Source organism: Clarias gariepinus, chromosome 5 (genome assembly GCF_024256425.1).
Source record: "Clarias gariepinus isolate MV-2021 ecotype Netherlands chromosome 5, CGAR_prim_01v2, whole genome shotgun sequence".
NCBI lineage: Eukaryota > Metazoa > Chordata > Actinopteri > Siluriformes > Clariidae > Clarias > Clarias gariepinus.
The window spans coordinates 24,205,811-24,231,401 of NC_071104.1; the positions used below are offsets into that span (position 1 = coordinate 24,205,811).

A 25,591-nucleotide genomic window follows, 5' to 3' on the forward strand; every position below is an offset into this window, starting at 1 on the left:
TTATAATTACCTGGCATTTATTACCATTTTAAATTTCAACAGAACTGTACACTTCGTACCCAAAGTAGTTCAATACAGCCATTCTTAAAAAGCAAAATAAAAGCAGCAAACACTTCAGGAAACCAGATTTACAAGAAAAAACAGCAAAAAAAAAAAAACAAAAAAAACATTTGTACAGAATTAATTTGTTGAAATTTAATATCTGCAAGTATGGTCCTGTACAGCAAATATACATTAACTTTCTAGAAGGGATTCTTTTTGTCCTGCATAGGGATTCTGTACATTGTCATTTGTCTACATTTGGTTATATTGTGCATTCAAAATTAGTATTCTGTCTGGCCCTATTGCGACACTACATGTCACAGAATATGCTAATTACATTCTTGTAGCTAATTGTACAGAAAACAGCTAACATTCCCCCAAATCCAAAATATCGCTGCCAAGTTCATAAGGAAAACCTTTAGAGACCTACTGTATGCTTGTAAGCCCCTCTAGCAAATCCCTGTCAGAAAAAAAATATTTTATCGTTGCCATCATTTTACCTGGCAGAGACTGCCTTCATTTATTTATGGTAGGTGTCAGATCAACCATCCCTTCAAAGCAACCTCCACACACGCACACAAAAGAAGTTGATCACATTTCAAGTTACTTAGATGGAGCAGTGCTTTATAGACTTTTTAAAAGGCCATTATGCTTCAATAAACGTTTATGCAACACTCTTTCTGAATGAAAGTTCACTCTTTTCCCACCCACTTCAATTGGTCAAACAGCCCGAATCTTCAGTCTCCATGATCCGAGGACATTCATATCCCTTGCCTGCTTGGCTCCTGTCTTGTTCCTGCAGCAGGGAGAGCAGGGATGGGCCAGCACAATGCTCAGTCAGTGAATCAATGCAGTTTGTCAGTAGATGACACTTGAAGGAGCTGGACTTGAGGCCAGGTTGCCAGAGGAACTGGAGCGTCTCATGTGAGGCTGCAGGTATGAATCACTCCCCAGCTGCTGCACATCAAACCGGTCCTCCTTCCTATATGCAAGACATCGTCGGATAAATGCCTGCCAACCAAAAATATACAAATAACACTTGTTAGGTAAATTTTTTAGACATTATGAAACCCTGCTAAAAATATATATTTACTCCCTGTGTACAACAGTTGTAAACGATAGTTTTAAATACCATTAATCTTTCAAGAGACCAATCTCTCCCTCTCTCTCACACACAGTGCTATATATTTATAACACTAGAGGGCATCCTTGTGACATGCCTCCAAGTAAAAGAACTAAACGTTACATTGTTCTACAAATTTACTGCATCCCAAAATCTGGGCTGCAACTTACACAACCTCTTAAGTAGAGTGAAAGTTTTCTGGTCAGCAGTAAAGCCACATTATACATTTTAATAATTAAACAACATGTATTTTATTATGGATGAAACTTAACCTAATCTCTGATATACTTCTGCACAATTTTTTAATTGTTCTGTCATTTTCTTAATTTTTGGATGGAAAAAAAAAGAAATGTGGACTAATAACTGCCATAAAGGATGCATTAGTTACATATTTTAAGGTTAACATTATTGTGTGTCATTTTGATCAAACAGTTAAAATAAAAAAGTTATCAAAGTTTAGGCTCAACTGCAGTTTAGATTTTTGGGAACTATTTATGCTGTAACCTATACCACACGCACACTCACTGACCTTGGCCTCATTGCTGGCCACAGGTTTGACTGGGAACTGCACCTCTGTGGCTTTGAGAATAGTGTTCTCCTGCAGGATATCCTGCTGGGACTGGTTATGACCAAAAGGCTGAAACACAGGAACCATTGTATTATTACTGCTCTCATAACTTGGCAAGTTAGTAATTCAGGAGGACATTGGAAAGGTTTAACCCATGTTATTTACCATAAACCTTATTTTATAAATAATAACATTTCAATACAAACATCCACCATCTTACAGCCAGGTCACACTTACCTTTCTTCCATATAGACATTGAAAAAAGATAACTCCCACAGACCACACATCCACCTTGTTTGAGATCTTTGGAGGCTCTTTACCCACAACAAAACACTCAGGGGGCAAGTACCTTGAATACAAAACCATGACAAATCTCTAAAAAGACGTTATGCATAAAAAAAAGCCCAGCATTATTTAAAGTCCAAGAATACGATAAGCTGTGACAGGTTACTTTGAATCTCCTACCAGTATGTGCCAGCCCCTTGCGATGTGAGGTCCATCCCATCCACTCCGTAGTTGTCATCATCCATTATTTTAGACAAACCAAAGTCAGTGATTTTTATTTCTCCACATGCAGTTCCATCCACTAGCAGTATATTCCCTTAAAATATAAGATGATTCATGAAATAAAGATTGATGTAATTGGCCCGGTTGGTACTGTTTTCAGCTCTGTGTGCATGTCTGATACCTGGTTTAAGGTCATAGTGTATTATAGGTGGTTTGATCTCATTCAGATATCGTAGTGCATTAACAATCTGCATAACAATTGAACGAGCTTCTTTTTCAGACATCAGCTTGTGCTGTTTCAAGTAGAAGTCCAAATCATTGCCTTCACAGTATTCCAAGACTGTACAAAACCTATAAAGAGAAATAAAATAATTGTGCAAACATCTAAAACTTTTCAGTAATAAATGAATCAGAGTAAACATATTTACAGCCATTACATAAGTATAATCACAGACCAGGATTAAGTACAAGCTAAAAGAAATGTTTTATTGCTTTCATATCTTTACGTGTGGATGCACCCAAGCATCTATCGTCAAAGCTCCAACCATTATTAAATGGTTCAAAATTAGGCACTGATTCGTCAGCAGGTTATTGTTGCATCAGTGAGAAATAAAATGGACTAAGTTAATATACTAATGTTTTTTTAAAATAAATTATGCTTTACAATTGTGTAGTCAAGGTAGCTAGTTTAGTAGACTAGCCAAAAAAACAAAAACAAACCAAAAAAAAAAAACTGTTTCCGGAGTCTGGACCAAAATATTAAAATTCTATTATTAGAAACCACCTTCCTCATAATGTGTTCTAAACCCGAGCACCACAAAAACAATGTGGACCGTCATGCAACTGTGGTACTCACGTGTCTGTGTCCAGTGAGAAATAGTCATAAAGTTTCACTATTCGTGGATGATCCAACTGCTTGTGTATCCTGTACTCTCTACAGGCATGTCTACATATGAGATTGAGACAAGGGGGGGGGGGGGGTGGTAGAGACAGAGAGCGAGACAGAAAAAAAATGGGGGGGGGAGAAAGGGAGAGTGAGAGGTTACCATGGGCAACAGGGGTTCAGCCCTAGGCAGGCAGTCAGCCTCAGGTGAAAGTGACTTGATTTCCACACATTTACAGCACAGAACAGAATACCAATCAGACTGAAATACCTTAGTAGCCATCTCAGTGCCTGAATCATGAACAGACATATATTTGCCCTCTCATCTACCAATTCTAACAACCATTTATTTTTTTATGCAAGTAATTATGCATCAAATAAACAATGTAATAGAAGAACCATAATTACAATGTATTTTATTAGTACTGTATTACTGCATGCTTTATTTTCATATATTGTTATAATTCAATGATTAACTACAGGCTGCCTGAACACACAAACTTCTATAAACCTTTCCTCGCTAGTACTATCTCTTTGTAGTGGCATAACAAAAAAGAATGAGGAATGCATTTGTGCATTACTTGTGATAGTTCTCCTTCTTCTCCTCTCTCCAGTTTTTGTTGAGTTGATGGATTTTCACAGCTGCATAACGTTGTTCAATAAGATCAAAAGCCTAGAAACACCACAAAATACTGCAAATAAAACACTTTAAAATGTGACACCAGCTTTATATAACACTTAGATTTATTTTGTTTATGCGGATTAGTCTGTAGGTATAAAATACCTTGTAGACTTCACTGAAGCCACCTCTTCCAAGCAGATGCAATAACAAATAGCGCTCATTCAAAGTTGGATGGTCTTTGAACCTATTGATGCACAAAAAGATTTGCATTCATCTCTTTTCTTTTTTTTTCAAGGACATGCAGATTCCCTTATATGCTATAAAGCATGAGCATAAGAAGTTTTAATAAGCATTAGCTTATTAAAATCCAGGTCCTGTAAAGAGCCCATGAGCAAAACAGCACCGTCACAAATAGCCCCTACAGTTACAATGCTAAAGCTACACTGCTAGATCCTCCAGGTTCAGTCATTAACTTGGTGGAGATGGAACACCTAAAATTCATAAGCATAAAATCTGCAACTTTTCTTCAATAAAAGTTTCAGCACAAAAGGTATATCAAAAGGGAGGAGAAAAAAAAAAAGGCAGGCAATGCACTGAGAAGCATAAATAATGACAGCGCTATGGGAAGCAGTACAGTGACACCATGGTGACGGTACTCACTGAGAGCTGTCCTCGTTGTTTATTCTCTTCAGCTCTCGGATGTGAAGATTCCGCACTCTCTCCAAGCGCTCCAACTCTGCTTGGATCTCTGCCTCCTCCTAAAGAACATTCACAGTCACCATCACTCAATCATTCAGATACACTGTAGAGTCAGCACAAGGAGAACTAGCTCATAATTCTCTACAATTAATTCAGACGAATAAACTAACATTGAATATTAATGTCTAGATTGAGGGTTTGAATTTTCTGTTAAGAGATGAGGAATTTAATAAAGCTGTTTACCTTCTTCAGATGGCCAAGACGTAGCTTGAAGATTTCCTCCTGCTCATGATACTCGGCTATAGTTAATCTGCACACACACAGGGATACACAAATATGCTGGATTGTTTAAAAGATTGGGGGGGGGAAATACATAATCATGAATAAATGTGTTTCTATCCCAGGATAGAGCAAACACTACAGAGCATCGCAAATCCACTCACAGCTGAGGCAAGCTAGGTTTAAGGAAGGGGTCAGTCTCTGCACCATTAACAGCCTTGGTTTTGCGCTGTTTTTGCTCGAAGTTGGTGCTGGGGCTTTGGGAATTGCTGGCTGAAGGAGGCTTCCGCTTGGCTAACAACTTTCTCTGTCTCTCTATGTCCTCCCTCTGTTGGTTTATAGACTCTTGCTGTCTACAGGACACATATATGCATGTTAATAACAAAAATTCAAACAATATAGTGTGTATTAAGGTGATTTTTTTTTTTAAGAAAGGTTTTTAAATAATTTACTATGAAAATGGCAGGCAGCATGAATAAAATCTTGTTCAGATATGTTACATATCTCATTCTTCTTGCAAAACATTAAGCAGGGAGGCCCTTACTTAACAAGGTTTTGGAAGGCATAACCGTCTGTCCACTGCTCAGTAAATGAGGCCCCGTGTCTTACAGTGGTAAAGTGTCCCAAACGGAGACGGTCCTGCATGCTCTTCTCCCTACATGCCTGCTTCTCCTGTGTGCTCTAAACATAAGACACACGCATCACACTAAACACATCTCTAGAGCAGAAAAAAACAAACCAAATGAAACAAAGTCGGTCAGCAGCTAAGTATTTGTAACGTGTGTAGAATTTACATTAGGGCTGGGCGATATGGCTGAAAACTGTATCACGATATCAGTGTTTCATATCGGTCGATATCGATAATTGATATTTTTATGACCCATTTAAAATAAGGACCAGGAGAAAAATATATTACATTTAAACATTTTTTATTTTAAACTTAACCTTCCTCTGATCATAATAACTGAGGGGACTAAGACAGAAATGTCAATAACCATGGAAAACTCAATTAAAATGTAAACATAAGGCTAAAGTTACAATGAACACTCAAAAGTTATCTCTTTAAGGTGCAAAATGAAAGAAAATGTAAGAAATGCTTAATAAAGTGTAATAAAATAAGTGCATTTTCTGCTTTTGAAGAGGAATCCAGCAAACCAGCATGAGACAACGACATAGCGCAACCAAACTGTCACATGATTGACGTAAGTGTATCACTCCCTACGTTTCTAGGTTACCAGAGAGCGAGTGCCTTTGTTAATGCAACTGTCACGAGCAACTGGAAGCGGACCAGAAGACTAGCAGTTAGCCCTTGTAGTGTGGACGGTAAATCCAAATGCGGAAATAGTGCAAACAGGCAGGATAACCACACGAGTCATTGTAAGAACTCTCTCACGCCAAGAGCAAGAGTTTACACAATTATACCCGCTGTTGCGGGAGAGAGGTTGATTTTACGGCAGCTGTTTACGGGAGTGTAGTCCAGTGCAGGCAATGCTTTGTGGGTAATGCAGTCCAATGTGCGTGAACGCAGAAATGTGAGATGAGCTGGAAAATAGAGCCTGAACCTGTTTTCTTTTAGTAGTTTTTGGTTTAAGTACAGAATCCACCCGGAAGTTTGTAATATCGCCTGACAACGCAGAAAATAAAAGAATGGACATGCATCGACTCGTTTGTCTTTCCCAACACTGTATGGGCATGAATTAACAAGCTGGAAAACGAGAAGAAACGACAAAAAAAAGCGGAGAAGCTAACACCGCATTCTAGCAACACACACTCAATCAGGAATTGAACCCAAAATCACATAAGATCCGGCGAAGCGTCGGAAACGGCATGGGCAGACTCAATGACTGAGCAATGTGAAGCGCCATCTTGTTTCTTTTTATACTTCCTGAATCGCGACCGTACTACTTCAGGGTCCTAGTGCCGGTCGCGGAGCGAGTGCGCATGACAGCAACCAAACTAGCTTCGCGACCTCTGTTTTCTTCCGACAAAGAATAAAAATTATCGAACGTTTTATCGAACACATTTTTTATTGATATCGATCACGTGTCTATCGCGATACATATCGTTATCGTTTTATCACCCAGCCCTAATTTACATTTTAAATTTTAAGCGCTGACGTCTTAAATTCAGCAAAATCGTTTTTAGAACCTGCATCCAGGTGAAGAGAAAAATTGTTGCTTCTGACCTTTTCAATGAGGAGTTTCTTGCTCATGCTAATGCATTTGTTCAAGCGTTCCTTGTACTTTTCAAGTAGTTTCTGTTGTTCATCTATTTGTCTCCTGAGATCACAGTTTGCCTGATTTAAAGGGAAAAAGAAGAAATAATTTCAATTAAACATATAATAGAATATGGGAGCGGGGGGGACACGCACAATACAGCAGTGTTTGACTTCATTGTCTTCTACTTACCCTTAGCAAGTCATCTATCCTACCCTCCTTTTTCTCCAGGTCCAAGTTTTTATTGCTCTCCAGAGCAGCCAGCTTCAACATGGTTAGCTCAGTCTGAGGTTAAAAAACACAAAATGCACAAAATCAAGTGGTCAAATTAAGTTTAGTTCATTAACATCCCATGAAGGAAAAGAAAACATCTAAAATGATCTCAAAAGAATAGCATTTTTGCAGTCAAACCTGAACACTCTTTACTGCTAACTGTTTAGGGTGCATCATGTGGTCCCCAAAAGTCAGACTAGTGGGTGATGAACTGTTTTGCCTGACCTAAATCACAGAACCGGAAAAGCAATAACAGTGTTAAAGAGGCAGAATCTGACATTGTGTGTTTCTGTGTGTGTTTGTGCACAAAAACATACACTGGATCCAGGTGCAGAGTGGGAATGTGAGTTCTGGGGAGAACGAATAACTGGTGGTAGCCCTCGAACTGGACTGGACCCATTACCACCCTGTATCTAGAGCAAGTCACAGAGAGCAAAAAAAAAAAAAAAAAAAGAGAGAGAGAGAGAAAGGCAGGAAAGGGAGGTGGTGACCTCTGTTAATTTCAACATTACCCTGTTCCATGATAGGCTTTTTATGGGGGGTGTTTCTATTTGTCTGCACCACATCACATCATTTTCCTCAAAAGGAAAAAATGACTGAAACTGACAGGCAACTTGAACTGATTTCTTTTTAATCAGTTCCAGTTAAAAGAGTGACAGACATATCCACCCATTTTCATTGCAGATTCATATTGTTGCATTCACATAATGTCACATCATTCAGTTCCGATCAGTGGGTGATGAATGCAAGACTTACATCAAAATAGTCGCTAATTTTGGTTCCCCGAACGATAGATTTCCCTAAAAAAAAAAAGGGGGGGGGGGGGGGTGACATGGCAAGTAAAATCAGTAAAACTATAAATATGCAAAAGAATACTAGTACCTTGACCTAAATAGAAAACAAAAAAGAATAAAAGGGCCAGCCAGCAAAAAAATAAATAATAATAATAAAATTACCTTGGCTGCTCTCTGATTGGATCTCAGCTTTCCTTTTTCTTCCTCTCGATGACTCAGAGTGTTTCTTTTCAGGAGTCTACAGGACAAAAAAAAAAAAAAAAGTTGATGCATACATCGACATGTCCACTATCATATAGTTAAAAAAAAAAGGAGGGGAAAAAAACAAAGAAAAACTTTAATCATATCACAACCACTGTATCAATTTGCCAGGGTATTTCCATACAGTTAAAGGGAAAAGAATAAGGAACATTATAAAACAGTTATCTTTAGTACACAATTACAGACATGTTACACCTTTAAAATTCAGATGGAACTTAAAAGATAAACACGATAATGACTTGCTAGGTAAATGAATTTAAGGATATGCTTGGGGAACTAATATCATTAATTAATAAACATAACGTTACATTCTTAATTTTTGTTCTTTTAATAGTAGGGTTGGGTTTGGAATATGTTGTGGTAATGATCATGAGTTCAACGAAAGCCACTGAAATAGCCAACATCACGCAAATACTATGTGATTAGCTTGTTTCTCTAAATCACCATTCTGACATCATCAGGACACAGTTACAGATGTGGCAAGCACACAATATTCCTTTTGTTATGGATATTAAAAAGTGTCTTGCTATGTGATGTCACTTGAACTGTAACCAAACACACAGTTTAAAATAAGCATTGTAACGTAAATTTACCCCACTGCACTGCATCACATGATTAACAACATAAATAAACTAATAATGTATTTTGTGTTGCATTCATACCACTAACACATGTTGATATAAACTGATGGATTGTTACACCCTGCAGCAAACAGGAGAACTGAGACGGATGCAGAAATCCTACTCAGCAGAGACAAAGAATGGCTAGCTGCCAGTACATCTTTGCATTCTGATCACCAAGGCACTCACTCACTGCCTCAGTCTGGAAAATACTTGTAGCCTTCTCCTAAAAATGCATTTCTTTGACAACCTAATTCCACTTAGTTCTTATGCATCTAGATTCGAGTGCTGTTGCTTTTTATGAATTTGCACATGCTGATTAAAACACTTATCTATTTAGAGCTTCATAACAGAGACTAGTGCTCTGAAAATAATCAAATACTGTTGTATTATATAGTAAATAATGTAGTCCTGCAATAGTCATAAGAGAAAGTGAAAAAAAACAAAAAAACAAACACCAAAAGCCCCCCAAAAAAAGAAAAACTTACTGAATATGCAGGAGAACTGCCTCTTTTTACATCAGAACCCTGGAAAGAATCAAGGTGGGGTACAAGCAGGTAAGAGAGAGAGAACAAAAAAAAAAAGAGCAAAGTAAGATGTTAAAGAAAAACAGGTTCATCGTAACAAACTACATGACCAAAGCTTCTGTTTATAATTAGCCTTTAGTGACAGTGACTGAATGTCACAGCAGTCTTAATGAGCAAGGCAGGCTGGTTATCGATGCACCACACACTCCCTGCTGGCATTTTTGGGTCACAGTGGCCACCAGCTCAGAGTCACGAAAACAAGAGAGAGAGGGGAAAAAGAAAAAAAAAAAAAAAAAAAAAAAACACAACTCATAGAAATAAAAATAGAAAAATTCACAGACTGCCAAAGTAACTTACTACAGTGCATGCCAAAAAATTATAATAAAAAAAAATATATATATACACATGTATAGAACCGCTTAATGAGGCATCCACAAAAAGAAAGGAAAGTAAACACTAAAAAACTAAAAACACACAATTTAAATCTATTTGAAAACCATAACCAGCATAATGTTAATACCACAATTATTAAAATGTACTGTTATTGTGCAACAGGTCATATACACGAAGATTAATCATAAACAGTATATAATGGTATAAAGTAAAAGTATATTACATATGCAAAGAGGACACCACTTATCTAGGTTTCTGTATATACATGCAACTTATTTTAATTAGCAAAATGCTGACACCATTAGCTTTTTGTGGTTGGGTCATAATTTAATTCTGTATGGCTTATTACCGATTTCGTACATCATTACCCTTTTCCTCTAAAGAGATATGCTGAGCTGTGATCAAATGAACTACTTCTCATCATTAATGTACAAAAATTAATAGCAAAATGCATGTAATTGTGATAAAAGGAAGCACTCAAACATATCAAAATTAAACCATGTTAATTAAATAATTATATAATATATTAAACATACAATTAAGTTTGTAGCAAATAATAAACATCTGAACCTAAATGCATAAGTAAGTATAAGGGGTTTGCCTGAATGAAGATCTGCACACAAGAGATGCATGAACAAAAGTGTATTTTTCTTGGTGTAGATCTACAGTATTATTGTGTACATGATGATAAATTAGTGCTGGTGACAGACATTTTGTGCCATGCAAGCCTTTAGATTTCTGCACGTTCATGCGTAGGAAACACAACAGAGACTGCAGCGCAGTATGACAGATTTTGGTTAGAGGTTTCTGCCTACGCTGCCAAGTTTGATGTAGACTGCAATATTTATTTAGTTAGCTGCACTATCCAGTGGATTTGTCTATTTGTGTTTCAACTGCAGCATTTGTAGTTCTGTATTTGTGTATTCACATCCTTGTGCAGCATTATTAGACACAGCGTTAGCATTGATGGTTGCTCTGTGTCTGTGGGAGTGTTTGTGACAGGTGTGTGTGGTGATTGAGAGTGGATCTGCTGCATCATTAGAGAGCATGCTGACGTATGGGGGCATCTGTGTGCCTGGCATCTGTGCACAATCAGCAGCTCAAGACACCACAGGACTGGACAGCGGCTTTATTCGCACCTCAGAGTTTTTCTTGCCCTCTCTATTTTAATCTCCTTCAAGCTTTTAGTTCATGGCTTCCTTTTTTCCTTTACTTTCCCTCTTTGCTCCATACATGCACACCCCCTCTGCTCACTCCTGTATTACCAATTACCACCTTGGCCATCTCTCACTCTAGCACTATCTCTCTACCAATCGCTTTCTCTCCAATTCTCTCTTTCTGTCCCTGTGTGATTTATGGCACAAGCAGGTGTGCTAGGCAGGGGGCAGGAGGGGGAGGGCTGCAGACAATGTTCTTAATGTCTGTCTGGGTATGTTGGCTGCTTAGCACTGCCTAGGTTGAAAGGTTAAATAGCAGTGCAACAACAACTAGCGAACATTTATGATTAACAAACGATTTATGTTTAATTGTCGTATTCTAGGTGAAAGGCCTCATGAAACCTGGATAAACAATGAAAATGTAATCAATCCATAGTACAATACCACACAGTTTCACGGTAGAGCAGTATTCCATTATAAAAGGAAATAAGTGTCCAGTGTCCATGAAGCCTAAGGCTTAGGGAAAGATGTCATTGGACTAGTTGTATTTACCACCACAGTTCATACTATAAGTACTTGACACACCGTGACATACATTTTTACTTTATTTAAAGAAATTTATATAAAAATGGGAGCGTGGCCTTGCAGCTCACAAAGCTCTCATAGGCTGAAATGCTTTTTAAAAATCCGGGTGTAAAAAGCATCCGACACAAAAGAAAGATGACAGATAGGAGTGTTCATCGTTTTGAGAAATCATCTTTACTGATACATTAAATTAGCCATGAGATACACTGTGTGGGCAAGAAAATTACTTATATTCACTAATATTTGTCTGAATAGCCGTTAGTTTGATTGCATGCCTTGTTTCGATAAACTTGTGCAAAAACACAAGGTTTATTTCTCTCCAGAGTGGCCGTAATGTTTCCCGGGATTGTGTATTAATTACGAGGATGGAATGAACCGCTATAATTCCTTTCCAGCACATCCCGAAGATTTTGAATGAGGTCAACGTCAGGACTCCTGGTGGCCAATTCATGTGTGTGAAAATTATTCTGCTCCCAGAACAATGAGTCCTGGATGATGCACAAGGCAGCAGGGCAGAAATAATCCAAGGTCATTTAGTATATTCAGGTCGTCAGCTGACTTAATTTTATTGCCACATAATGTTGCTGAGCCTAGACAAGACCAACTAAAGCAATCTTAGATCAAAGCACTGCATTTTTTTGGATTGAAAGAACTGTTGCCAGCTGAAACACATTAATCACTGCAGCCATTAGTCCTTGCTTTTTTAAAATCCAAGGAGAAGTTTTTTCTGGCCAATGACCACATTTAAGTTTATTCTTAAATATGGTCATGTTATTTATAATATGTTATATAATATATAATACTCCATATGTTACTCCAGCTATTAGTATATTATACTACTGTATTAAGTATAACTATAACTTAATATTTTCTTACCTCAAACAATCATGCTCGCACTGTTTTTGCACTCTGTTTACACCAACACTACGATCAAGGTCCCACTTCACATACATTCCATTGTATATATTTTAGTGCAATTACCTTGTGTTTATTCTTTATTCGTTTTTTTTATTCTTCAATTTATTCTTATGTTTATTATTGCTGCTGGTCTCTGAGAGCTACCAAACAATGACAAAGACTCTTTATCTAAATCTTTATATAAAAACACCTTACTCAGAAACTACAGGATGCACAATCGTGACATCATAGATCATGACTTTAATTGCATATCTAAAGTAAGAGCATGAGCTCGCATTCTACATGCATCTCACAAAGCTCATGTGGTTTAAAACTGTATCTGCTGTGATGCTTTTCTACAGTTCTTTAGAAACATTGAAAGGATCAAAGATGGGTGGTTCTCTTCTACTATGGTAAAAAATAAATTTAAAAAATCGGTTTTAAGAAAATATACTGTATGCATTTTCAAGAGCTGAAAGATGATGTGGCCCATATACTAATGCTACATTCACTTTACCAGCCACATTGACCAGAAAACATTGCACTTTAGAAGTTGCCAGTAGATTAGCAGGACAGCTGCATTTGTAGCCAACATTAACTAACAAAACTGAGGCAGCAAAGCATCCTTTAGTTTTATTTGAAATACATAAAAATGTAACAATGGTAAAAAACAACATGGGTATTATGGGTCTTGCAATCACTGTGTGCATGCAAAAGTCATGATGCTCTGGTGCTTAAACAAATAGCATTACAGCTTATAAGTATATGATGTGAAACAAAATTTGAAGCAAAAATTAGAAGGCACTTGTTGCAACAACTCAGTGTTTAAAGAGATACCAAAAAGAAAGGCTGAACATGGCTATATCTGGTGCACCTGGCTATAGTGTCAAAGAGGAGTTTAAAAACTAACCTGAAAGATACTTAGGACTTGAACCAAATTAATGGCTGTTTTACTGCGTGAACACAAGTGGCACAGCGTTCCTTTGCATATGCAGGTCAGATTAAAAGTGTGATCTGTTCAGACTAAAGTCAAATAAAGAGCATATTGCAAACAAAATGGTCCAACAAAAATTTGGACAGCAAATCATACATGGGGCACTTTTGCCTGCAGTGTGACCCACAGTAACACCATTAATTGTGCAAATTTACAGCCTTTTACCAAGACATTATTAGCATGATTTAAAATCCTAAAAAGGCAATTGCCTTTTCTGCACATTACATTTCTAGGAAATAAAATGGACATGCTGGCCTCAAATTTATCAGAACATACCTCCGACTCCTTATCGCTGGAAGATCCCAGACTGCCAAAACTATGATTGGAACATTCGTTGTTTGTTAAGGCCTGAAACAGGAACATGGCATAACTCGTACATGGATTTGCACATATTGACACAAACCAGTAAACTGGCTGAGACTGAAACAGTAAGACTTAACACCTTGCCTAAATACAGCAGGTGTTGATTACAAATTAATGACACCCCTGCAGAACAGCATGAGGCAGCCAGATCAAGTCTAAAGACGGAGAGCAGAGATGTCACAAAACGAGGATGCTTTCACAAGATCAAATAACCTCTTAAAAGGCCATATAATTCTTTTAACAACTGGAGACTTTCCCCACCTCATCGGCTATTCACTTCCACACGTATTTTACTTGAAGACAACAGAGGTGACAGTAATGTAGATAGCGCTTATCTAAGAAAAAAATAAATAAATAAAAATCAAGCTTAGACTGTAGGTCATACTTCCACTTACCTTGGTTCCTCCACTGGTGCTGCCGGTACTGCCAGTGCTGCCGCTGATGCCACCCATAAAACGTGCCTCCAGGAGCTCCTGTCGGCGCGGATCCAGACTGTGCAGCTCATCCATAGCACCTGAGAAAACACAACAATAAGCATCAGTTAATCCCTGACAATATTGTAGAAGAAGACAAAGTATTAAAACATGCTTTATGCAATTGGGCATTAAAAGGTGACCATGTTCAGAAAGAATGTCAAACAATTTTCAATCCTGGAAATAAGATATTATAAATCAATACTTTAAATAATTTATAAAACCCACATCTGTAGCATTAGTAAGACCATCAGGTGTGCCGTCATGAGTGGGTAACTATCTACCACAAGGAAGCAGACTTCCTGGATTTCCTGAAATGTGCTTGTTGGCATTTTTGCCAGGGAGTCTAAAAATATACATGCTGGAAGCAGTCTGTTTTTCAGGCCAATTTTCCTACACTGCTACACTATAGCGGTTCATTGTTGCACATCTAGATGTTAACAGTTTTGTAAAATGTACATGTTAAAAAATTAAGTATACTGATAACTATATGAATGCAGACAGTGAAAGTACACAATCCCCTCCTGCCTAAAAAACCCCTAGGTTACTTACACACCCACACACCAAATGGATACATAAAAAGCTTTTTTTAAGAGAAGTAAAAATAAATAGATAAATATATATAAAAGGGAACAACATGTGCAATAAATTGCACGTTGAGCTTAAACATACAGGGACATATAGTTTTATTTAACTGCGTTTGTTATTTTTTTCTATTTAATCTAAGAAGTATATGTGATTTAAGTTCATACAGTGATTTTTTTTTTAACTAAAAAATAAGTGTTTTTAAACTAGTATCAACACACAAACAGAAACGCATAAAACAGAGACACAGGCCCTGGAGAAAAGGGTTATCTAAATAATTTATGATACTCCTACTAAGACACCAACATGTTTTAGCCATTTGGCCTTTATCTCGGTCTGACCATGATGAAGACCAAAATGTTTGTGTGTCTGTATTTTTAATGCATTTGCCCTGATAATAAAGACTCCCCGCCCCCACTGTTTTTTTGGTGTGTTAAAAATCAGTGATCCCCTTTTTTCCAATGTGAACTAGTTGAAGATAATTGACACAAACTGCTCAAGGCCCTCGTTACTTCTTACCTGTTGTGGGATCTTGGTCCACTCCTCTGTGCAGAACACTTTATATTTTTAGGTTTGTGCATGTGGATGTCACGCTTCAATTCAAACCACGTTTTCACTACGATTTAAATAGGCATATTGAGAAGATGTATGCAAAACATGGATTTTCTGTTTCTTTAATTATTTCTTCAAAGATTTTTATTTGATGTTTGGCTCACAACTTGAAAAGCACTATCTATATGGTAAAGTTTGAAACTAATGGCAGAGGTGTCTAGGTTTGTTGCTAAAATATTATTTATTAATAATATATATATTTGCTGCTTAAAATTAGAATATTAATAAAAATAGGAGTATTGATCTTGATTTTAAGGCCACAAGCGGTCATATAAGCATTTCACTGCATATCGTACTGTGTATGACTGTGCATGTGACAAATAAAATTTGAATTTGAAATATCCTGGTTTTTAAGCAGAATTAATGAAGCCAATCAGGCTTCACAGAAGCCACAGAACCACCAGCCGCCGCCAACCCCCCCAAAAGAAAAAAATCTTCTCTATATTTAACTTTTTAAATTTAAACTTTTTAAAACATTTAACCTAAACATTTGGCATTGGTCTCACCGGGCCATAAAGCATGTTATCCCTGCAATATCCATCTGGTCATGACACAGACCTGACATAAAACAACTTCATCTGGCCATAACACAAACTGCATTTCTCATGGCATTTCAGGTGCTGCATGTTCAGAGAAGGTTCCACGATGGGCTTCCTTTCGTAATGCTTTCAAACACTATGTCTTTATGAAAGTGGCATTCGAGACAGTTAGAGACAGAACCATTTTTTATTTCCTGTTAACTAACAGCAAATAAAAACAAAACTTTGCAAGAAAAGCAAGTCCTTTGCTTGTAGTTAAAAAATTTCTTACGCGTGTCAAACATAATGCATTTTGGAGAAAATTCTGGGTTTTTTTTTTTATATAGTTTTATTAAATTGTGCATATTTTATTTGTACCTTTATAAAGGTAACCAATAATTCTGGAAGGCACTGGGTATTTACAGACAACTCATGAGGGCTGGGAGCACAGGGATTGCTTGACTGCACCGAACCCATAACAACAGAGGAACTGGCCCCAAGAGATTACCGTTTACATTACTCAAGCATAACACTGCCAAAACGCAGCTGTACTTGTCACATGGCATATTTTTATTTCAAAATAAATGAACGCTAATGTACGCACATACACTTATAAGAACCATTTTATAATACATGTCATTAGGGACAGGGAAAGTGGCACAGACACTATAGTAAATAAATAGTGAGATTCATGGAAGTGGTGAACCACTGAGGGGAAGACATTGTGCTACACAGTGTAATTGGCAAGACAAAACTTAACCTAAAACAACTTAGGACTGTCATGAGGCTGAGGTTTGTGAGGCCAACTGAGATTGCTGGAGAGTCTATAAATATGCATATTGGAAGCAGACTTGTAGCATGGTGCAATATAGTCTTCCTGCACTAGTACTCTCAACAAACTGAAACACAAGCACATTAAAAATGACATTTGAACAGAAATAACACAGCCAAACTCTCTCACACTCTTGCTTTGTAGGATTGTTCCCCTCTTTCAATATCCACATTTCTCCCTGCTGAAACTATGGGCTCCATCAGCCCCTCAGGCAAAGAGGCCTGGCTGTAGCTGTGAGGATCCTCCAGGCTACAGAGTGCTGATGCTCTCCTCAGGGTCTGCTCTGCTGCCATTGTATCTCTCTAATGAGCCGCCATCACAGCTCTACAGCAATTCCAGCAGGTTAGTGCAAGATTACATAGGGCCAGTGCTACGACAACACATACAGATCTCATCACACACACAAACCACAACCAGGGTCAAAATAGATGAATGCTAAGCAACATTAAATGCAGCTCAAATCAGACAGTCATGTACATCAATAAAGCTAATATTTATTATCATCCCTTTGCCTGCTAAAGGTCATGTCCTGTTATTTCCTGCTTCTGTCACTAACACATTTCACAGCAACTGTGCATCATGCACTGTAAATGAAAACCAGTCACAACCTCACACGTTCTGTAATACAAGTCCATCATTATCCCAGGCTGAGGCCAGTGTTAAACCATAAAAGAAGACCAAAACACAATTCCTTCTGTCCTCACCTCAACCAGACTATCAAGTAACAAAAGAGGGTCAGCTACTAGTGTATCCTCAGTCAAGCCGCTCTCCACAGGGAAGTACCCCCCTCCACTCCACCCACTCCCCTGGCTTTAGATCCCAGAAGTAGTAGGCTACTAAAAACAAACCTCTTTCTCTCACCACTCAGATAGAGATGATGACAGATGTGGAGACTTAAATTGTAAAGAATTAACATAATAATAAATTTTACTAAAGAACAATGAACATTTAATCTGTTCAAGATAGAGATGTATATAAAAAGCCTTGTCTATCACATTGTACATTTTAAGTCTATATTTAGTGAGACAATTACTTCAGAGTAAGACTACACTATTATAATATTAACAGAGTATATTAACTTTTATGTAGATAAATAAATAAATTACTATGACAACACAGGAGATTATATATATATATATATATATATATATAACAACTGTAAAACTGTGATTAGATGCAGATAGAACAAGGGTAGCCAATTAGCTTAGCTCACCATCAGACAACATGTATTCGTTAATGCCAAAATCCATGATTATACCTAAAATTTGACTGGCTTCACATATCTGAAAGTCACACAAACGTAAAATAATTCATACTATTCTCTAACCTAGTTGGTTGCAAGGGGTTGATTCATTTTCTTTAAGTGATCAATTCTGACAGTACTGCAAGCTGCAATTCAATCTTCATCTTTATAGTCATGTACTCATCCGAACACATGATGGTGTACACCAACAACTAATTCACTGGAACTTGTTTTGCTTATACAGCACAATATATTAATAACTTAATATACTAATTGCTTCTCTTTTTGTAGATGCTTGTGTTGTTGTTTTTTACAATTCAATTCTGGTTTTGCAACCATTTGTTCCTTTTTTTTTTCTTTCTTTTTTTTTAAAATGAGAAAATCATGTAAAGCAAGGGTGTCCAACCCCACCCGCAAAATGTCCCAGGTGGGTGCAGGTTTTCATTTCAGAGAGCATAAATGTGTGGCTTTGCTAATAAAAGTTAACACCAGTGATGTAACAATTTTGAATGAGATTATCCATAAATCAGTGGTCCACAGAGTCAGTTCTGGGCTCTAAAAAACTCGTGGTCTGTGGGTTCGTTAATTGAAAAAAGGTTTGTAAAGAGAACAAATTTTGAGCTCGTTTTGTTGTACACTAAAGTCACTTTCATCTAGGTCCCTTGCAAGTGCACTTTACAGTTCATTTTAAATGAGACTAAATGTGAAAACATCCATGAATTCAGTCACCAATAAAACAAGAAGACCTTTCTATTGGTATTGTTTTAACAAACACAGTGAGGCCTATACACTCAAAACTGAAGAAAAGCTGAATTAAGAAAGTTTGGGGTCTTTAAGATATACATGCTGAGGGGAAGAGAGACCAGCCAGCAAAGCAGGAGGAGAATTCACACAGTTAAAGTTGTGGCGCGAGTGTGTGCAGACGGAGGAGAGAATATAATTACAAACACTCCTCTTTGTTTGTGTATTACTTAGCTGGCAGCTTCATTAAGCCCTCTTTAGTCTTTAACTTCATTTGGCTCTACTGTAGATTGTTCCCATAAAGCATTTAAGCTCTGTACATTCAGCAGCTTAATGCGCAGTTCTCTCTCACAGACACACAGCCGGAACAGAAACGCTATTTGAGACACACACACAATAAACAGGCTAGCCCTCTCTGCGTTCAGAATGGGAAAGTAGGGAAAGACAAGGGGCAGAGAATGCAAAAGGGAGGGAGAAGGTGAGAGGGGGGAGAAAAAGAGAGAGAGAGGGAAAATATACCCCTGAGACACACAGGATCAGGTAGTAGAGAAGGAACTTAGACAGCCAAGATGGCTCATTTGTGGAGAAAGAGGGTGAAAGAGATGTGCTGCTCAGTGTATAAGCCACTCTATGCTGTTTAAGATGTCAGTATACAGTAATGATAAGGTAGTGGGTGGTATGATGGCTGATCCTGTATACTAGTTGTGATTCTTAAGCTGTAGATAAACATATAGAGCTAATTTATGTCATCTCTAAACGACCATTAACATGTGATATTGACTCAAATGGTACACTGCTCCACATATTATCATCACTACTGCGTTCGGTAAATAATGGTTCTTCGTCCTATTATGATGTAATCATGTTAGAGAAACACAATTTGACAGAAACCTAACTAAGCAAATAACTAAATAGCAAAAATAAAAACAACAAAAAAAACAAACAGTTTATGGTTGTTTACTCAGTGATATGCCTAAGTACACCACAGTATGTCTACAGGTCTTATTTCTGTGCACTACTGATAAAGTGAGCTATAGCTTATAGCATGCAGAATTGCTGGAGAAGCAGCCAGAGGATATTTCAGACCAGAGCACAGGGTAACCTGAGAAATGTCATGTAACACGCATGATGTAGTCCAGTAAATATCTTTCTGCCAAATGACGCAAAGCTTCATTTTGAAAACACACAATAACTGGTTGGCACGTTGTCCAACAATGTCTTATTTCGAAGCATCTAAGGAGCACAATGGAATATTATATGCAAGTTCAAACAGCACAGGCTGAGTTCAGGTCTGTAAAACGCTGTAGTGGTATAAGATATTCTCAATATTCTGTTGTCAGGTGCTGATAGTAATTAACCAGCACTGATCTTCAAGCAGAGGATTCCTAAACTTGTATGGACATCTACATGCTTTGTCCACAAAACATTAGCTTTATCTGCGTGCATTTTTGAACCTATTTAACCACATTGTCACATGTGGATTGCTTTTCATCAGATCCATTTTGATATTGAGACTGCACAAATTTAGGCAAACCATACAATATTTTTAGAAGGGTGTGGGCCAACAGGAAAGTAAAAAAATCCACAAAACTGCTGCAACTGCGTCAACCTGGCAAGAAGAATACAGAGTCTAGTGCTAGAAAAATAATTTAAAGCGTCAGCAAATAAAATTCTTTCTGATTTGTGTTTCCTGGAAAAGAGATGCAGAACCTATACACCAAAACTAGCATCACAATTCTTAACACCACCTAATTAGTCCAAAGATTAATTCATTAATGAATGTATACACAAAAAATTACAGTGATGGACACCAAACTACACAATTACACCAAAAAAAAAAGCATTTCTCAAGCAGCAAGTACAGGTTCAAGGGCAGAGGGAGACAGCATCAATATATAAGGTGTTTGCACCACAGTCAGACTTTGTGAAAATTACAACTTGATCTCATTTTTAACTATTCAGCATGTTTTGGGTATTTTTTTTTTCTTTCATCTTTAATTAATTTATTCTCCTCAGAGCAGCTGCGGGCTGTAGCCACTTTAGCCTCAACAGTACTCAATGCCCAAAGTGTTTCCTGTCTAGAAAATTGTGCTGGTTAAAGCAGAAAAAGGGGCGCTGTAAAAACGTGCTGTGACAACCAGGCATATAGCTTATCAACAACTGGGGGGGGTTAGGGTTAGGGATTTCAACATAATAAAGAACAGAATACAACAATAAGACTTTTTAACAATGGCTTTAAGGGTACCGAGTCAGAGCTTCTCAATAATCCTCCTGTCAGAGCCACCTGTTCTGTCTGCTGGTTTGCCAGTAGCTTTCAGTTGTTAGTTCAACTGTTGACATCAGAACGTCTCAAATGTTCTACCATCACTAATACATCACAAAATCATGTCTCCGCCATAGGGTACGATAACACTTTATTTAGGGTATGATAATTTTTTTTTTTTGTTCCAGTCGCTACCTGTTCAAGCTATATGGTGTAACTGCACGCCTCATATACACTGCCTAACTAAATAGTTTGCATAACAGGAAAAGGATTTAAATTTTTAAAAGCATGCAAACAAAAATGCTCTACTAAAAATGCAAGTAATAAATTTGAAGAGCATTTTGATGAGCTTTTGAATCACTGTTTTGGCTGCAAATTGGAGAACAGAAGATTATTTTATGCTAATAAATGCACTGGCATTAAACACAGTTCAATCATTAAGCATAAATGTGTAAGATTTATGATGCAAGGATGTAAAGCTTAGAGGAAAAAATAAATATGAAATTAGTTAAAGAGTTTAGCATCTGTACAACTTTAAATCAATTCTGAATTGAACCATAGATTAAATCAGGTGGTTGCAACACTGCAAAGTATCTAGATATAGAATATAATGTACCCTCCTTAGATGTATAGGTTGATTTGCAAAGGGGGAAAAAAGAATGTTTTAAAAGAGACCAGGTCTTAACTCCATTAAGTGAATTATTTAACTGCTTGTTATGAGCAAGGGAAATGGCTGGGCCACTGAGCTTAGACGCATCTCCATAACTCTGCTCTGCTCAAACTGCCACTACAGTGTGTGGCTGGCAGCGCTCTTTTAATCCACCCTTAGCCCACACACTCTCTGGAGTGTGAGGAGCCAACATGGACGCCCCAAACACACTGAGCCTGACACAAAATGGCAGTGCAAAGATCAGCCGTGTTATCAGGCTTGAGGACAAATAGGTTGGAGATGGTACACAGAGTTGGTGTCAGAGTAAAAGGCAGAAATAGCAGAGGAGGTGGCGAGACTGCTCGCAGCGGAACAATGCAGCACAGAGAACAAGCTTCAAGTGTGATCAATTATTTAATAACCTTTCAAAACTCTGATTAGGAGAAAGTTACTGGTGCAAAATATACCATAAATCACTAATAAAAGATGCAGATCAATATCGTCAATAAGACGTGATCATTTACAGTTTGTTGCTTTCCCAAATAACAGTGAAGAGGAAAAAGTGCAACCCAGAGTAGGTGTAGAGTGGAGTACAGGAATAGTAATTCCCCCCACCCCCATCTGGTTAGGAGGCATCATTTCCTTGACATTCTGCATAGGTTTTCAGTGCACACGCGCACGCTCACACACACACAGGCAACAATTTGAAGCCCCTGCACAGGGAAGCGGTTGAACCCTTAGAATGCAGTGGATGTCATTTTAGCTCTCTATGCACTTCAGCAGAGCGGGGTGTCCACCTGTTTATGGCACACTCAGACTTTTAAAATTAAAAACACCAGCCTCTTGTGTCTTTGCTTGAGATTTTGCAGGAAATTAAAGGTCAATTCTGTGAAACAGTCTGGCTGATAACTTGGCCTAGGTCTATGCACATGTAAAAAAAAAAAAAATCAATAAGATTAATTGTCCTACAACATAGATTGTTAAATACATGTTATATATTAGATAGTAGTGCTTTGTCAACCAGCCAACGTAATGATTAAACCACAAGCACCAGGGGAAAGTGAAAACAACTCCTGACCGATGCAAGAACTTCACCAACATCCTTGTAACTTAAGAGTGGAGCAATGTTCTTGTCTTAAGAGTGGTCCCATCACTGCAGTCGCGTTAAAGGCCAATCATAGGAACCACTTGTGCAAAGAAATTGATCATAGTGAAAGGCTTAGAGTCTCAGGTCAAAATGGCAGAAGTTGGAAATGAGTCAAACAAGTGTGATTAGACGTGCACCCAGACGAGTGCAGTGCTCATCAGAATCATCAGCACCTCTCTGCTGGAGAACTAGATCAGGGGCTTGTGTGCAATTGTTTGTGCAAAGCAACACCCTGCTCATTTCTCCATGAGATGAACTGCATGTCTAGGATCACACACACAAAAAAGGATCTGCCAAAAACATTAAAAATAAAAATAGAAAAGGGAAAATAAGGATTATGAGCCGGTAAACACTGTGAATGATCATATCAATAAAGTCGATCGAAGTAAAAGTTACACCGGAGACGAAGGAGGGAAAGTCTTCACTAAACAACCTCAGGTCCTCCATGATGTCAAAAGAGCTGACCTTTTTTTATAACCAGACATCTTTGCTAGCACATTCAGGCTGAACAAAACTATCGGGAATATCTCACTGTCGTGAACTCGCACTTGTTCCAAACTTAAACCGAAAACCTTTTTTATTGTGAGCTCCATTTTCGTCCAAATGCAAAACAATTCTGCTATCTAAGAAGACTGGCAACTAAACGGCTCATAGTCAGAGCTAGTTGGTTGATGTTTTTTTTTTTTTACTTCACACCAAGCAGACACCTTATAGCTCCGCACTGTACTACAGTAGCACTAGCATGCTAACAGGCTAGCCACAGCGTTGAGAAGCCTAGCGAGTGCCGAGCGAGCGACCGTGGCCTCGGCACAACTCGATTCAGGACGGGATTTTTAAAATGTAGAAAGCCCGTAAAAACAAAACAGCATCTGCAAACTAAAGAGCAGACGTTCAAGAATTAACCGTGTATCCGTTACCTTGCTTGGCCTCAAGCAGAGTCGCGCCGTGTTGCTGAGAAGGCAGCCGTGGTGGTGTTGGGGACGTGGAGAGCCGGGACCAAGATGGCGTCCCCTCCTCCAAACTTCCAGCACTTCCACTTACTTTGGACACTCATCAAAGCTACTTTTGGGAACGACAAAGCAAACAAAACAAATGGTCGACAATAATTACGAATCTTTCTGCACAAAAATACACCGGGCAACTACGAAATTAAATTTCGACATCATTCATTTATATTGCATTTGTTGTTTATTTTTTTGGATTTGACAAATTTCGGACACAAACCTTCACGCGGCTCTGCACTGCGTCTGGTGGAGAGAATGAGGTGAAAATCACAAGCGTCACTAGTCACCCGTGTGCAGCGGTGAGACACTATGGCGATGTGCATGTGCATATCCTATACACACACACACTCTCTCACACACACTCCGCTGACGGAAAAAAAAAGTCTGACCGTCTACGTAGCACCGTAAACATCTCTTACATCACGCCCCATAAATAACATATGCAAAACACGCTATTGTTTCAATCAGTCCCAGTGTCAGATATTAGCTCTTTGCATTTCTAACAGAAAGACATCAGTGCCACCAAATCAGCTTCACAGGACAAACCAATTTTATCCAACTGGTTATTTAAATAAATAATAAATATTCAAGATATTAAGCAAGTACACATTTATCTGCGGGGTTATACACAATAAAATGTTAATATTATTTAAAGTAAAGCACACACTTCCGTATTTTATTATTCACAGGCAAACCAGGTTTCTGTATTGAGGTCAGTACTATTGGACCTCAAAAAGAAAACATCTATGTCATTGTTTAAATATGGTCATAACATACCCAAATGTACCATTTCTTGTTGCAGAACACAGTTGTAGCATTACTATTTATCTTTCATCTAGAAAGGTTAAAGTAGTTAAAAGCTAGACAGTAAAAAGTAGTCAAAGATTCATCTTTTACGTGCAAAAGATACCTATTAAAGGTAAACAAGATACACCTCTGAGTGTGATGCTTAAGTCACAAGAAAAAGTGCATTTTACAAAATTTATTTCTGATTGTGTGCAAAATCAAAAAAATCCAGCCCCCCTTTCCCAACCCCAAAATTTACTGATGCAATTTTATGCTGTGAAACTATTTACATTTAGTCATTTGGCAGACACTTTTATCCAGAGTGACTTACCAATCTGCTTTGAAGTTTCCATCATTGGACAGATTCGTACACTGGTTAAAAGGTTATGAAATGCCATCAAACACTGTTGGAAGATATAAGGGCAATTTAATGTAGTTTCCAGTTTTTGCAAAGTGAGAGGAACATGGATAACCCACATAGACACATGGCCAATTTGGCACAGACAGAAAGTTCAAAACTTAACACAAAATTTGGGAGCTGTGAGAAACACTACCTGCTTTGCCATCTTGTTTCCAACAAAAAGCTAAAGTAGTGCATCCATAATTAATATTACAAAAAAATGTTAAACAGCTGATAAATTGAGCATTCTGTTCTAAAGTGATTAATCATGTATATAATACATGTAATTTAATTACATAGATTTGAATGTGAACAAGAGGTCAAAAGTAGTTGTTCAAAGGTCATAAAAGATGGATTCAGCTCTAATAACGCCACTGTCTTGGTCACAAAAATGCTGTTAACATGACACATTAACAATTTACCATAACTTAAAGAATGTTGGTAATTATGAAATTAAAGCTACACGTAACTGAGCAATCACCAGCACAAAAACATAGAGGTCTCTTAGAATATGCATTCTCCAATGAAATAATTC

General features: G+C 37.8%; 1 protein-coding gene across 4 annotated transcripts; it reads right to left on the reverse strand.

The window, feature by feature from the left end:
* Positions 1–24,214, reverse strand: tlk1a (tousled-like kinase 1a). 4 transcript variants are annotated; one of them, XM_053496465.1, is made up of 23 exons: positions 24,091–24,214; positions 23,784–23,925; positions 14,199–14,317; positions 13,717–13,788; positions 9,376–9,414; positions 8,169–8,244; positions 7,969–8,012; positions 7,530–7,625; positions 7,351–7,437; positions 7,132–7,224; positions 6,909–7,019; positions 5,268–5,404; positions 4,888–5,076; positions 4,688–4,754; positions 4,406–4,503; positions 3,908–3,989; positions 3,705–3,796; positions 3,097–3,186; positions 2,422–2,591; positions 2,199–2,334; positions 1,971–2,082; positions 1,695–1,802; positions 1–1,053 (listed from the first exon to the last, which is right to left on the reverse strand). In XM_053496465.1, the coding sequence occupies exons 3-23, from the start codon at positions 14,310–14,312 to the stop codon at positions 901–903; spliced, it is 2,166 nt and encodes a 721-aa protein (XP_053352440.1). In that variant the 5' UTR covers positions 14,313–14,317; positions 23,784–23,925; positions 24,091–24,214; the 3' UTR covers positions 1–900. The 4 variants fall into 4 exon arrangements, with proteins under 4 accessions (XP_053352440.1, XP_053352441.1, XP_053352439.1 ...); XM_053496466.1 differs by having other exon boundaries at positions 7,530–7,619; positions 23,784–23,928; positions 24,091–24,194; XM_053496464.1 differs by having other exon boundaries at positions 23,784–23,928; positions 24,091–24,194.
* Positions 24,215–25,591: the final 1,377 nt, after the last annotated feature.